We start from the raw sequence: 15632 nt of genomic DNA, 5'->3' as shown, positions 1-15632 counted from the left end.
TCTCAGCCAATCGAGCGCCATACGGCCAATTAGTGGCCGCCAGTGGGAACACTGACAATTAGAGGTGCGAAGAGGGGCTCTGCATCCAACCGAACCTCTAGGCCGAGACGGCATGTGGGAGGGGGGTTATGCCATGAACAGGAAGTCTGTCGTGGATACAAAATTAAAGGCCTCCTGCCCTCTCAACCTCTTCTTACTTCTTACCTCAGACTAAAACAATGAATGACTGAAGTCAAAAAACATGCAAATGCTGCCACCTTCAGCAGCATACTCTGCTGCTACATGCAGCCATGGTCCTGTAGGAGGCCCTTTCTTCTGCCCTTGTACTGTCTCCTCATAGCTGCAATGAAGCATCCCAAATATTTTCCCATGTGATGCCTGAAAGATGAAGTGGGCAACAAGAAATTGCAGACAATTGGGTGTTTAACAAGCTCAATATTTTGTTAATTGGTTATTTAAAAATGTCGACGGATTTCTGATGTCTGCACCTGTCGCCTTCCATAATATCGGAGGCTGGCATGATGATGTCAGGTTGCTGACCCGATGTTATCACACCGCATTTTATGTTTGTGCAGAGGGATCAGCCGCTCTGTCCCACCACACCCCACCGAATTCAGCCGTAAAATCCAGCCTGAGGAAATTAGTTGGGGGGAAGAGGAGCTGGGGATATCAAGTGGGGGTGGGGATGAGATGAGGGAATTGGATAAGAACCTGAAGGAGAAACAATTGCAGGGCTGGAGAGAAATGAGTTGAAAGGTTATGGGGAGAGGGCGGGAAATTGGAGTTGAGGTCGAAATGAGATCAGCTATGATCATACTGAAAGGTGGGGCAGGCTCGAGGGCCTGAATTGCCTACTCCTGCTCCTAGTTCTTATGTTCTTATGTCCTTATATTCTTATGAAAGAGCAGGGGACTGGGCTAGCTATATTCCTCTTGCAAGAGAGCTATGTACAGGCTCAATGGGCCAGATCGCCTCCCTGTGTGCTGTAACCATTCCATGATTCGAATCTTGAAGGAGCTGTACATTTCAGTGTATGAGCTGAAGATTTGGGTTCCCAACAGTTTTGTGTTTAAGTTAATTACGTAACAAAGTTAACTTTGTGTTGCGTTTTACTAGAAAGTGCTGCTTTTCTACAAATTTTAGCGCATATTGCTCCAGTGGTGTTTCTTGAAAGTCATTGCAATTTTTGGATCCTCTTGTGTTTCATTCCTCCGAGTTTTGATTTTAACTTTGGTGGCTAACTATTTGAACATTATAGATGCTATATAAGACTAAGAACTTGCTGCAAAAGTTTGCTGGTCTGAACGTATTTCGCGGAAGAAGAAACGAAACATTCTTTGTGATAACTGCTGTTGCCTTTCCAGGGAGCACAAGAAATATTTACTGAACTTCCTTGTGAATTTGTTGAACCACATGAGCTGCAGGGTGTTTTCCAGTCTGGAGGTATTTAATAGTTAAGATTGCTTCATTCCATGTATTTAGAGTGATCGGATATAATGAATATTTTGTATTAGTGCATTGTCATGTTCACTGGCTACTCTTCATTGTGCTCAAAACGTGTGTGTCTTTGCGCTGTGCATTGCCTGAACTCGGGGAGAGTGTGAGCGCTGTGTTTTTCTAAACTCGGGAGTGCAAACGCTGTGCGTGTGTGTCTGAACTTGACAGCCCAGTGCAGCACTACCTACCTTTAATCTGAAGGCAGTGGCTAGAGCAAATGGCCCTTTCTTAGAATAGTGCTGGCAGACTGGTCTCTCGTTGCACCTACCACCTCCCTGCGTTGTCTGCACATTAGTTGATTTGTCCTTCCAGCAAACACAGACTTCTAAAAAGTTTCCTTTGCACCGGTTGTGGCTTTTGCAACCAGGATGATGCTCAAGATTGTCTGGAGCTGTCCGAGGAGAGCGGCCTCGCAATTACCTGGCTCAGAAACCTCTGCTGTGTTGCTTCATTTAGCCTACACTTTTTACATAACAACAAAACTACATTACACATCAATGGATGAGCAGGGTAATTACTGTATAAGTGGTGATTGTTTTCCGATATACCATTTAGCAAACAAACTATTGTTCATTTATTGAGAGGAATACCTGTTTAGACTTGTTAAAAGAAATTAATCTTTTGTTTACTTGTTTTTCTCTTAGAAAAATTACAATAAGTTATATTTGAGCTTGATTATTTGAAGTAAGGTTCAGAGATAGTTTTGTTGTACCTAAATAGAATTGGTCAAATGAATATTAAACCTCAGCATAACTGGCTTGTACAAATGAAAAGGGCTGGTGACGGGTGCAGTACAATCAGGTATGATTAGTAACATTACACAGGGCAAGATATACAATTGTGCATACAGTTCCTGAGCAGATCAGGCCTCTGCTAGTTGAAAATTCTCATCAGCAGATGATAAAAAATGGAAAGGATGCTGTCCCCATCCTGGGCATGAAATGGTTGGTGCTCTGGGATGGGATGTGCAATCACTAACAAAAAGGACAACTGGGGAAGGGAGGGAATAAAAATGTTCCAATTTCACTGTTCTTCATTACAAGTGACAAGAACTAAAGTATTGTCAGCTCTTCACAATTTGGAACTAACTGCCTATCTTTCATTGCACAGATCGAAGTAAGGTTTACTGCACCGTTCTCAGCCGTCATCACCATGTTGTTAGAAAGAGTGATGGGAAATATGACCCTGTAGAATATCAACATCATCCTCAATTATATACCTCGCGCTTCAGCACCGATGTAAGAGACCATCATGCACTTGTTTTGTATAAAATATAAACCCTGTGGAACATAAAAATTTATCCTGCCACTTGAGTAAAGATTGATTTGAAGGGCAGAATTTCTCTAGATGACTAAGCTTAGTGTTCTCACAGGGCCATTTTTATAGTCAGTCATTGCCAGGCCCAAACTAAATCCAATTTTGAAGATCAGCAATGAGAAAAACCCCTCCTACATGTTGTTAGTCCACATCTGGGAGCTAATACTGTTCAGCATTGCGTCAGCCTTGCAGTGACTTGGTGATTTTGCCAGAGTCCTAACGAACCTCTAGAATATAAGAAATAGGAACAGGAGTAGACTATATGTCCCGTTGAGCCTGCCCCACCATTCAATATGATCATGGTTGACCTTCTGCCTGAACCCCACTCTCCTGCCTGCTCCCCAAATTCCTTGAGTCACTGAAAGAACAAAACTTTGTCTATCTCAGCCTTAAATATAGTAAATGATGGAGCATCCACAACTTTCTGTGGTAGAAAATTCCAAAATTTTTCAACCCTCTGAGTGAATAAATTTCTCCTCATTTCAGTCCTAAATGATCAGCCTCTAATCCTGAGTTGGTGCCCCATGTTCGAGATACCCCAGGCAAGGGAAACAACTTCTGATTGCCAACCCTGTCAAACCCCGTCAGAATCTAGTATATTTCAATGAGATCGCCTCTCATTCTTCTAAACACCAGAGAATATAGACCCAATTTATTCAGCCTCTCATCATTGGACAACCCTCTCATCTCAGGAACTAACCTAGTGTCCCTTCACTGTACTGCCTCCAATGCAAATATATCCTACCTTAAAAATGGAGATGACAAACACAGTAATCCAGATGTGGTCTCATCAAGGCCCTGTAGAATTCCTTATTCTTGTACTTGAATCCCCTTGCAACAAAGGTCAGCATGCCACTTGCTTTCTTAATTGCTTTCTGTACCTGCATGCTAACTTTCTGTGTTTCTTGTACAAGCACACCCAAGTTTCTCTGAACATCAACATTTAGAACTTTCACGCCTTTTAAAAAATATTCTGATTTCTATTCTTAGTACCGCAGTGAATAACTCAGACTTCCCCACATATATTCCATCTGCCGCCTTGTTGCTCACTCACTTAATTTGTCCATATTACTTTGCAGCCTCTGTGTCGTCCCCACAGCTTACCTTTCAACTGACCACCTCCCCACTTCTGGCTTAAAGCCTTACCAAAAGCCCTTTTTATATGATTCACCAGGACACTGATCCCAGCCCAGTTTAAGTGGAGTCCATCCCAATGGCACAGCTCCCTCTTTCTTGAGTACTGATGCCGATGCCCCATGCATCAAAATCCCTTCTTCCCACACTGTTTTTTGAGCCACTTGTTTAATTCCCTAAACCTGTTTGACCCTATGCCAATTGAGTCAAACAGATTTAGAGAATTGTTAGAGAATTGAACAATGCAGAGATTATTACCTTTTAAGGTGGTGAGATCCTGGTTGTGTCAAGTGTCAGCTGCTGTTCTGTAAGTTACTGGTGGTCTGGTAAGGGCCAGAACTTCCGCCTGCCCTTTTTGAAGCAAATGTCATCACGATGTGATGTTGGAGGTTGGAACCAGCTCAAAGGACCCTTAAACTGGGAGGTCCAACTTCCCAGCTCTCTCGTTACCCATGGTAGGACTGGGGCTGGTACACAAAGTGAAGTTGCGTGCACTGTTCTCCAGAAGGACAGAACTGGGACTCAACAAAGGCAGTCCTTGCCAGGAGAGTGGCCTGGATTCTTGAGCTTGGGAACTTATTTTAAAATTTAGGATCAGCCTCATACAGAGGGACCTTGGCAGGGTGGGGAGATGGGTGTGTTGCTGCGCAACTGTCCGCCCCCAGACCCTGCGATGGCTGGACTTTTTTCCAACTGAATGGGAAAAGATATATGTCTGTGCCAGTGAAGTGCCCTTCTACTGACCACACAAACTCCAGCAGGGTGGCACCAATGGACGCAATCCCATTGTAACCACTGGAATCACAACCTGCACGTTCACAGGGCCTTTATTTTTATTGGATGGTGATAACACTAATGCCTATTGAAGGCTTTTGATAGCCAGCTGTCCTGCTGATACCATTGTGTATTTCCTATCAATTTTGGGTGATGATCTGGTCAACAGAACAATTTATTTCCCAGTCAAAGTTCAGTTGAGCTGCCCCATGTCCAACGAGGAACTGAAACCCACATTTTGGAAGTTGTTCTACCAATCTGGCACAGTGATTCACTTGCATTGCATTTTTAACTCTTTGGTTCATCTGTTTGCAAGGTTATTATCAGATGTCAAGTGTGCCTGCAAGGTCAACATCCAGCATAGCTAAATCCACCCTTTGCACCTAGCTAGAGAAATTCTGACACTGCTCTCTGACTGATTTTATTTATTATTTTTTCATTTAGACTTTAATGTACAAAATATATGAACATGCAAAAAAATGAGGGAAGGTAAAAGACCTAATCCAGCCTGTTCCACAAAATTGTGATGTTTTGGAGTCTCCACCCTACCTAAATGCATATTTTGCATTGGTAAAAATGACAAAAATATAGGCCAGTTGGGGAAAAAAATTGAAGATTCCTCAAGCTATGTAAGCTAGTCTGGGAGATGACTCTGGTACTAATTTATATTACAGGATACCTACCAGTCAGTCAAGAAATGATCTCCAACCCAGCTAGAAACAGGCCTAGCTCGCATTTGAAGGAATTCAGTGAATCAGTATTCACTAAGTGAGCCAGAAGCTTGTTCAACAGATTGACTATTCTCTAGGAAACGAATAATTGAACTTAGTCTGCCTTTACATAACTCAAGATTGTGACTCCCTGGTCTCTCCTAAACTAATTAGTTGAATTAAATTGCCTGCACAAACAAAATCTAATCCCACCATCATTTTATTACCCTTGAACAAATCACCCCTAAGTTTGTGCTTCTCTGAAAGTGTGGGGATGCAACTTGTTGAGTGTATCTTGGCAGCTAAACTGCTTTAAACTGGGATAGCTTTAAGCTTTTGTAGATGCTAAAATGTCCACACTGTTTTTCAGATTGCCCCATATACCACTTGTTTGGTGAATGGTATTTATTGGGATCCAGATACTCCTCGTTTACTTATACGATCGGATGCTCAGAATTTGCTGGCATCGGCCAAAAGTTTTGACCCAACTAGTGACGGTTGTCCACAATTACCACACAGGTAGGTTTATTATAGGTCAATGGTTAAAGCAATTACATACTTAACAACTCATTATGAAAATAAGTTATCAGGTCACTTTCCATGAAAAATATGCAAGGGTTCCCATTTTCTTGGTACAGTGTTAAGGGGAACAGGCTTGAGGGGCCATATGGCCTAACCCTGCTTCTGTTTCTTGTGTCTTATTTCTTAGTCTCCTGAAGATATTCCATTATGTGGTGTAGTTTATACATTTACCAGCAAATTCACTAATAATGCACTTCTGTGGGGAGACACATTTCAAAAGAGCATGGGTTCAAAGAATCGTCCTACCATAGTGTTGTCCCCTCCATCTTCGATTCATGTTGGTCTGAGCATTTACCGGGAACCAGAATTTAAAATGAAAGCCTCTATGGTACATATCTATGCAATCCACAGAGACAAAGATTTTGACGCACCTGGTGTAGTGATAGGAAATGGAGATATTTTGAGGACTTTGACATGAGCATACATATTTTTAACATATTCCTCTGTTGCCAGTTTTAACAGGCATTAATTCATTTATTTTACCCAATGTTTGCATTTAAATAGTAGCTAAAGGGCCAAGAAGTCATAAGCTGATTAGGCAAACAGTAATTTGTAGGCCACAGTGATTGTATTCATTTACAATTCTATGAGGTGAGAGTTCAATACTATCCACTCCCTAACAACTACCATCAGAGTGCATGACCATCACATCATTGAGAGCCACACACTACTAATTCCACTCTTCCCTGGGCATTGGTGATTGTCTGAAGGTCGTAGAGAAGGCTAGGAGACTCAAAAAATCTTGCAGACTAAATATCTGTACCTATTGGGCCCACCAAGAGGACAAGCTCCTCCCTTTCCACTCCACCCTAGCAACAAGTCACTGCCAGGTGCAGGATGATGGTTTAATCCTTTCCTGGAGGCCTATACAACCCAGACAGCCTGCCCAAACTCCCCAACTCCTCAGGGTGGTGAGGAGAGGAGAGGGGAGGAGAGGGGAGGGGAGGGGAGGGGAGGGGAGGGGATGAATGGAACTAAATGGACTGTGGTCATAATCCATTAAGGATTTTCTTCTGTTTGATTGGGCCACCAAAACAGTAGTCCGACTCATTGAGACCCCTTTTTTCCAAAGTCAGAACTGTTGAAATCTCTGGCTCATTTTAACCCAAGAGATGCTGCCAAATAACTCTGATCCCAAAAGCATGTAGTTCTTAACTGTACAAGCGGCCTCAAAATGCTGACTTATTCTGTGTGTACCATGTAATAAAACTATGCAGCAACTCCACAAAAATGCACATTCTCTTTTTGTCCTTAGCTTGTATATGAGTATTATATAATATGAGGTGTTGTGTTGTGCCTCTCTTCTAGATTTTTGGCAATCTGTGACATTTCTGCTGACACTGGTGGTTCCATTGAGTTTATGACTGAATGCACATCCATTGACATGCCATTTTGTATGTATGATGCAGAACAACAAGTTATTCATGACAGGTAGGATTCACTACAATCATTGTACTAGATTGCATGCAGGAGCTTGATGCAGCATCAAGCACAATTTGCTACTCCTGCAAACAGTATTGTGATAATGAAGTTTTTGTTCTGTTGATTGAGGGAGAAATATTGTCCAGTACACCCAGGGTAACCCCTTGCTCTTCCTTTAAAATGCGATCTTTTACACCATCTGAGGAGATTGACAGGCCCTCGGTTCAACATCTTATCCAAGAAACAGCATCTCCGACAGTGCAGCACTCCCTCAGCACTGCATTGGATTGCCAGCCTAGATTTTTGTGCTCAAGTCTCTGGAATGGACTTAAACCACAGCTTTCTGACTCAGAGGCCTGCGCACGACCTACACATTGACACCGATAAATTCAGGAATCAGACCACCAGTTCTCGAGGTTTTACATTAAACTAAATGAAACATTTTATTAATTTACACAGGTTATAATATATACACATGGCTTCAAATTGCTACTATCATAACTTTCAACAAATTCCCAAACTAATCTCCATTAAGGCAACAGCAACTCATAGACTTAACCAGACACCAGGCAAAGCATTTTCACCTTACGAGTTCAAAATGAGGTTCTTTTCACTTTGGTTCCTGTGGAGACAGTTGGAGGCTTACAGCTGCTTTTGATCTCACATTGCCTCTGCCCTGCACACACAAAACTGTTGCAGTTATACCTAGCACCGGTCATTGAATGTAAATTCTCATTGTATCACCAGCCTCTTTGAACTCCACCTTTTACAATAAAACCTCTTTCATAGTACCAATTTTATTAGTAATATAAACATATTGCTTGGTATCTGCTAGCTAGGTGGTAGTTTCCACCCAACTTCTTGAATGCTCTATTCAAAAAAAATGCAAATGCACACTATCTGTCTCACATATCAAAACTTGTACACATCAAAACACCCAGACTAGCTGGTTTTAATCCAATTAAGACACACCCACAGACTAAACCTCTACTTTAAAAGAAAAATATTTTCCAATAATATATACATTAATAGCTTAATGACAACAAGTGGGACTGCATATTATACGTACAAGAACTTACAGTATTCATTTGGTGTGTGATACAATAAGTACAGTCAACAGTAAATACAACTTGCATTTCTGTAGCATCTTTTATGTTGTAAAACCTGCAAAGGCACATCACAGGAAACATAATCAGACAACAAAATTGACACGAGCCAAAGGGGACCTTAGGACAGGTGACCAGAACATAAGAACATAAGAACTAGGATCAGGAGTAGGCAATTCAGCCCCTCGAGCCTGCTCCACCATTCAATACGATCATGGCTGATCTCATTTCGGCCTCAACTCCAATTTCCCGCCCTCTCCCCATAACCTTTCAATGCATTACTAATTAAAAATCTGCTATCTCCTCCTTAAATTTATTCAGCGTCCCGGCATCCACTGCACTCTGGGGTAGTGAATTCCACAGATTCACGACCCTTTGAGAAAAGTAATCCCTCCTAATCTCTGATTTAAATCTACCACCCCTTAGCCTAAAACTATGGCCTCTCATTCTAGAATGCCCCACATGGGGAAACATCCGCTCCACGTCTACTTTGTCTATCCCCTTTTAGAACCTTATACCTCCATTAGATCTCCTCTCATCCTTCTAAACTATGGTGAGTATAGGCCTAAACTGCTCAATCTCTCCTCATAAGACAAGCCCCACATCTCTGGAATCAATCTAGTGAACCTCTTCTGAACCACCTCCAGTGCAACTACATCCTTCCTCAAGTAAGGTCAAAGCTTGGTCAAAGGGGTAGGTTTTAATGATCATCTTAAAAGAGGAGAGAGAGAGAGTGCTGGAGTGGCAGAAAGGTTTAGGGAGAGAATTCCAGAGCTTAGAGTTGAGGCACTGAAGGCACAGCCAGAGATGGGATGACAAAAGCCAGGGGAACACAGCATCCATTAATTTGAAGTTAGTGGATGAAAAATGATGCCGTGAGCCTGTTATTTCCAGATTTATGCTGTCGGGTTGGGGGCAGCATGTGTTTCTGTGCAAATGCCACATCAAAATGTGTCTTTGGAAAATCAGCTCTGAAATGCAGACACTCCTTTTAAAGCAAGATATTCCCTCACAGTAAATGTAGCTTTACCGCAGTGTATATAATTTTCTGTACTTGCAGCTTAGAAGGCAGTGGGATCTTGATGTGTTCAATTGACAACCTACCTGCACAGCTCCCAATAGAGGCTACTGAATATTTTGGAGATCAGCTTTGTCCATATTTATGGGCGATGGTAAGATGCATAGTGGTAAGGATGGGATCTGCAAACGATTTAACTAATGGTATTGTTTGATTTCCCCCACCCCCCCACCCCCATTGCTTTTCCTGTCTTTGTTGTCAGGCATGAGTTTTAACCACCCTGGTCTTGGGTCACTTAAGCGTTTGGAAAGGTCTTACTAAAGATATGTATCCAATACATTGCTGATACACCAGGATATTCCTTGGCAGTTCGAAAATACTTTTGATTGTAACTATTTTGATGTAAACAAGACAATATGATTGTTACGACCTCTGTATAGCCCCACAACTTTTAAAAAGATATTTGAATTTCCAGTGGCCAACTGAAAGGATCACATGACAAGATTGCAAGTTTTCAGACTTTTACTGCAACAAACAAACCAATAGCAATATAGACTAAATACTATTTTGTCAGCAGCTTATACTGTAAATTACAGATAGGAAATTCCCTATTTAACTTCCAGCACCACCGAAAATCTCCTGCTACTCTTATACAAATGAAGTGGACACTTCATTCTCCAGGAACCAGTCTAAAATTATTCTTAGCTCTGGATGGCTTGCTTCCTTTTTCCGCCTGGTAACTTCTAATCCCAAAACTGACTTTCACTGCGAGGGTTACACTGGAGATTCCTTTCCTCTAGCCCAAGCTAGGTAAATCTTCTAGCCGCCTTTAAATCCCAACAAATTTGTTCCCTTCAATCTAATCATGAGTTCCTACCCACGTTCTGCCAATAGAGTCAGCATTTTTGCTGCTTAAGGTGCAGGATTGGATGTCTGTATCTTATGTTCTCTCTGTCTCTCTATCAGATGGCTGCAGTGTGACTTGTAACTTGAAAGTTTCAGGGATATCTTAGAAGCCCTGTAACCTGATACTACAGTAGTTTTCTATGGACTTTTCCCTTTCCAAAGCTCATCTTCATGGCAATGTGAATCAAATGGATACCTTGTATCCAGGTAGAAATGCTAATTAGCTATCTTCTAGACCCCCAACTTCATTCTATCTGGTATTCACCAGACAGTTTAAAATATAACTGTTTATAGAACCTGACATTTCTAACAACTCCCTATGAGAATTGGAGACTAACAGTCTATCCACAGCCAGCACAATTGCGCTTGCCGTTGTCCACAGTTGTTGTCCTCCAAATAGTTGCTGGAAACTGAATATGCCAGCAAATTGTACTTCTAGGCAAAAGGAGGTTGTTTTTGTGGAAATCTTGGACCAAAAGATGCCAACCAGCCTCTTAATATAAAGTCTGAAGTGACCCAGATGGATGACACAGTATCTGCCATTCAGCATTCTATGACCCACTTTTTTGGATAGTGCATCACTATCTTTATCCAGTCTCACTTTTTTTCACATTCTTCCAAGCAAGGAACATACTCAATCACAGAGAGCTTAGAGCCTTCATGCACTTCGCTCCAGTATTCTTGCTATTTGCTACCAGTGTAGCATAAAACAGATTAACTTGAATAAATCACACAGTTGATTTATAGTTGTAAAGGGGGAGGGTGATTAACTTCATTTCATTTGTGATTGGTTGACACTTATTTAAAGTTAACTGTTCAAAAATGTGGTGGGGACTGTTGCTTCCTAGGGGGTCACCAGTTGGTTGTCCTTCGTTTTGAGCTATGGTGATCTACCTGATTGAGAAAATAAGAGGTGGCACCACTTTTGTTTTTGCCTACATTATGAAAGAGGAGAGATTAAATGACAAAGGGGATGATAGCTAAAGACAAAAAGAGGTTGTAATGGGACAAGAAGAGAAACAAAAGATGTGCCTGGAGGAGATGTAAATGGGAAAACAGAATCACCAACAACAGTTGCTGTCCAAAATAATAAAAAAAAAGGGGTCAGATCTGAAATTATCAAATTCAGTGGTGCTTCTGGAAGGCTGTAAAGTGCCTAATGGAAATATGAGGTGCTGTTTCTCAAGCTCGCGCTGAGCTTCATCGGAACACTGCAGGAGGCCAAGGACAGAGAGGCCAAAGTGGGAATGACAGGCGACTGGAAGCTCAGGGTCACTCTTGCGTACTGAAAAAGTTGTTCCGCAAAGTGGTCACCCATTCACCCCAGTGTGGAGGAGATTGCATCGTGAGCACAAAGCAAATAGGGCTTGCATTTATGACTTTTCATGAGCACCAGGTGTCTCGATATGTTTTAAAGTCAATGAAGTACATTTGTCACTGTTGTATTGTGGGAAACACAACAGCCAATTTGCACACAGCAAAACCTCACTAATTGCAATATGATAATGGCCAAGGAATCTGTTTTTGTGTTGTTGATTGGGGATAAATATTAGCCAGGACACTAGGGATAACTCCCCTGCTCGTCTTCAGAATAGTGCCATGGGAACTTTTACATCCACTCAAGCAGCCAGATGGGGTCTTGGTTTAACATCTCATCAGAAAGAAGGCACCTCTGACAGTGCAGCACTCCCTCAGTACTGCACTGGAGTGTCAGCCTTGATTTTTGTGCTCAAGCCCTGGAGTGGGTCTTGAATCCAGACCTTGTGAATCTGAGGGCGAGTGCTGCTAACTGAGCCATAGCTGGCACACAAATACAATATTCTAAATTGAATGAAGTATAAGTAAATCGCTGTTTCACCTAAGAGGAGGATTCAGGGACTTGGACAATGAGAAGACAGGAAGTAAAGGGACAGGTGTTGGATTTCCTGCACTTGCATGGTAAGGTGCTGGGAAAGGGAGGAGTTGAGTTGTTATGGGTGATTGAGGAGAAGTCCAGAGTGTTACAGAATGTTCACTTCAGAAGCCTGAAACACAAAGGAGGTGGGGGCAGGGGGAAGATGAGTTTAGTGGTGGTCACAAGTTGGGTGATTTGTTTCGTGGAACACAGTCATTCAGCTCACAAGCATGGCCCTCAGCTGCCAGTCACCTGCCAGTTTAATTATCTGTGCCACACCCACTCTGATTTCTCTGCCCTCAGTTCCTACAATGTCCCAATGCAGCTCAGCGTGAGCTCAAGGAACAGAATCTCATCTTTTGATTAGGTGCTTTACCGCCTTCTGGGATAAACATTGCGTTCAACAATTTTGGATCATAACCTTTGACCCCATTTAATTTTGGATGGCAATTGTTAGTGGTGATTCTGTGAGCCATATTTACATTTCCTCTAGACTCATCTTTTGTTTCTTTACTTGTCCCATTACCATCTCTATTTGCCTTTTTCATTTAGTCTCTCCTTCCTTCCATCCTATCACAAACTTCCCCATTTATTCCTTCCTCCCCTTCTCCATTTCTTGCCGTGCTTAACAACACTGATATCTTTAAGCACTCCAAATTTTGACAAACGGTCACTGACCTGAAACATTAACTGTTTCTCTCTCCACTGCTGATGCTAGCACTGTTTCTTATTTCCAGCATTTTCAGTTATTGTTTAAAATTTCTCCAGAGTTTTTGCCTGTGAGCAGGAGCGTAATTTGTACTTAGGGTGGAATGCAGCACCTCCTATCAGCTGAGCCAGACTGAAGTTTTTGTTGCCAAATAATGAACATAAAGGTAATGTTTACAATTGGATTAGCGTTATCTGTGGGAGTGACGTCCTTTTCCAGTTTGAGCTTTTAAAAATCCACATTTTTTCGATAATTCTAAAAGGGCTGTGTCTGATTTCCACCTCCACAGTTGACTTCTGATGCTACGCAACCCTTTGAAAAGGAGAACGGTTTAACCCCAATTATCCGGAATGTAAGTGTGGTTTTGTTCTTGGCTTTGTGTATATTTGTGTCTGCTTCACCTCCCATCATATGTAATGTATTTCAAATTGATTATTTCTAGGCTGTAATCGCCTCCAATGGTTCACTGACTCCTAAGTTCAAATATATTCAGAAATTAAGAGCGAACAGGTAAGTTACTCTGGCTTCAGCTGTCTGCCGTATTGTGGTAAATGCTCTGTACGACGTGAAAACTGTGTAAATATAAATTGTTGCAGTGCTGCATTGTGCTTTGCTGCATGGCATCTGGTAACTTGGAGAATTTTATGGTATTTCAGTGCAAGGGAATTATTTTAAGTCAGGCTGTTTGTAAAGTTTTGCATTGCCTTTTATTTGCTAGTGTTGTGTGGCTCTGTGGGTGAGCTGAATCCATGCATTGAACACCAGTGGTCTTTCAACTATCGGGGGGGGGTCACACCATCCACAACATGCCCACTGCCAGCAAGGGTGACAAGTTAGCAACATGGGGCACCAGCCCTGGGTAATTTGTAACTTTTTGGTCTCTATCTCGGCTAAGATCAGCCAACTCAGCAGAAACCCTTCTTGTTCTGCGTGGCCTAGTGAGTCCTGTGGGAGCTTACATTGCTTTTCTTTCTTCCCGCCTCTGCCAGTTTTGTCCTGTGGTTTCCATTGCAACAGGTGGTTTTATGCTGACACTGAGGAAAGCTTGAATGTAGGTTGGGATTTTGATCCTTCTGGAGTGGGGGGGAAAGCAGTGGGTAATTACAGGCTGTAATTTTCAGTATAAACATACTTGACCCATTTGACTCCAAACTGACTCTGTCCAACATTTGTCCCACAGTAAGATTGAAAAGCTGCTTGTCATAATACAAATGCAAATTTGATCAGATATCCGATTTCGGGTTGAGCTAGTATTCTGTTAATTTTAAAATCCTTTGAATGTGAAACTTATTCACACTACAAACATTAAGTGTTGATGTTGAAGTTCTGATGTTAGCAATACTCCTATTTTGTAATCCTTCATTTAACAATGGTTGCATTGCATGTTAGCAGTTCTAAGAATGTGGCAGTGCAGTCTATTTAAAACCTCACCGATTGAAGTGTTTTATCAAATATTTGCATGTTGAGGGTCTGCACTATAAACTGGATTGGAACCTTGAAACATGTTGCCTTCAATGAAATTTATCACTGACAGCAAGTATGACACAGATTGATTTATGCACACACCTAAAACGAATTCACCCCCTCCCATACTGGCTTCAAAACTGCAGCAGGACTGGCCTCAGTGTCATTTCCAGTTCTGACTGGCCTTGTAAGCTAAGGTCTGAGGTTTTGATGGGGGAAGTGGAAGGGGAGAGGACTGTGGAATGTGCAGGGGAAGGGGAGCGGGGAAGAGGTGAAGGGAGGGGGAGAGGAGAGGAGAAAGGGGGAAGAGGTCGAGGAGAGAGGAAGAGAACTGCTGCAACCTGGGGGGTGGGATGGAGCGCTTTCCGTGTTTTTGATATTTACACTTATCAAGGTACATACAAAGGACTGGAAGACCTTCCATTTCATTCACCCAGGCCAGGATATTTCCCACAGGTTTCAGGATCCCAATGTCAGAGTTTAATAGGGGTCAGAAGCCTGCACTCTGGGGAAAGTTGTCTGTGATTTTCTCAGAATCTTTAAAACCCATTTACCTCTTTGTGCAAGCTTTTGGTCATGTGACCTAATACTGCCTTATGTTGGCTCACCCTACCTGACAAGTTAGACTTTTGAAAAATTGGGGGGGTTGGGGGGGCGGGGGGTAGGCGAGGGCCGAAACAAATTGCTTCATTCTGGGGGGTTGGGGGGAGGGGTGGAAGTAAATTGCTTGGGGGGGTCGTTGGTTGGGGGAGAAAATTGCTCCAGGGAGACTGTTGGGGAGAAAACTGCTGCAATCCAAGGAGAGATGGTTGGTGCGGCAGGGGATCGGGGGCGGTGGTGCAGGGTGGGGTGCAGGGTTGTGCTGCATGAAGTATAGATTATGAAGGAAAACATAAATAAGTCAAAACAGATGTTAAAACAGAGTCTGCTTTTTCTAAAGTTAGTTAAGTTTTTTGATGTTTAAAGCTATTTAAATTCAGAAATAGGGAAAATAAATTCTGTGATTGTTTTTGGTGTCTGAATGCTTAAGCGAAGTTGCTAATTTCAAACATTTGAGTTCTCTGATTTGGTGAAATTTATGACATTGATGTCAGTTATG

The 15632-nt window shown here is 42.2% G+C and overlaps 1 protein-coding gene across 1 annotated transcript in view; it reads left to right on the top strand.

Moving 5' to 3' along the window:
- The window catches only part of aass (aminoadipate-semialdehyde synthase), an 86948-nt gene that overhangs the window by 19798 nt on the left and 51518 nt on the right, over window positions 1-15632 (top strand). The window contains exons 6-12 of the mRNA XM_078568375.1: window positions 1365-1443; window positions 2608-2735; window positions 5803-5951; window positions 7323-7445; window positions 9603-9714; window positions 13359-13421; window positions 13512-13579. Coding sequence (XP_078424501.1) covers window positions 1365-1443; window positions 2608-2735; window positions 5803-5951; window positions 7323-7445; window positions 9603-9714; window positions 13359-13421; window positions 13512-13579 — 722 coding nt within the window. The remainder of the gene's footprint in view (window positions 1-1364; window positions 1444-2607; window positions 2736-5802; window positions 5952-7322; window positions 7446-9602; window positions 9715-13358; window positions 13422-13511; window positions 13580-15632) is intronic.

This window comes from Cetorhinus maximus, chromosome 22 (assembly GCF_964194155.1).
Source record: "Cetorhinus maximus chromosome 22, sCetMax3.hap1.1, whole genome shotgun sequence".
In the NCBI taxonomy this organism is placed as follows: domain Eukaryota; kingdom Metazoa; phylum Chordata; class Chondrichthyes; order Lamniformes; family Cetorhinidae; genus Cetorhinus; species Cetorhinus maximus.
This window is presented reverse-complemented; position numbering and strand designations above follow the sequence as displayed.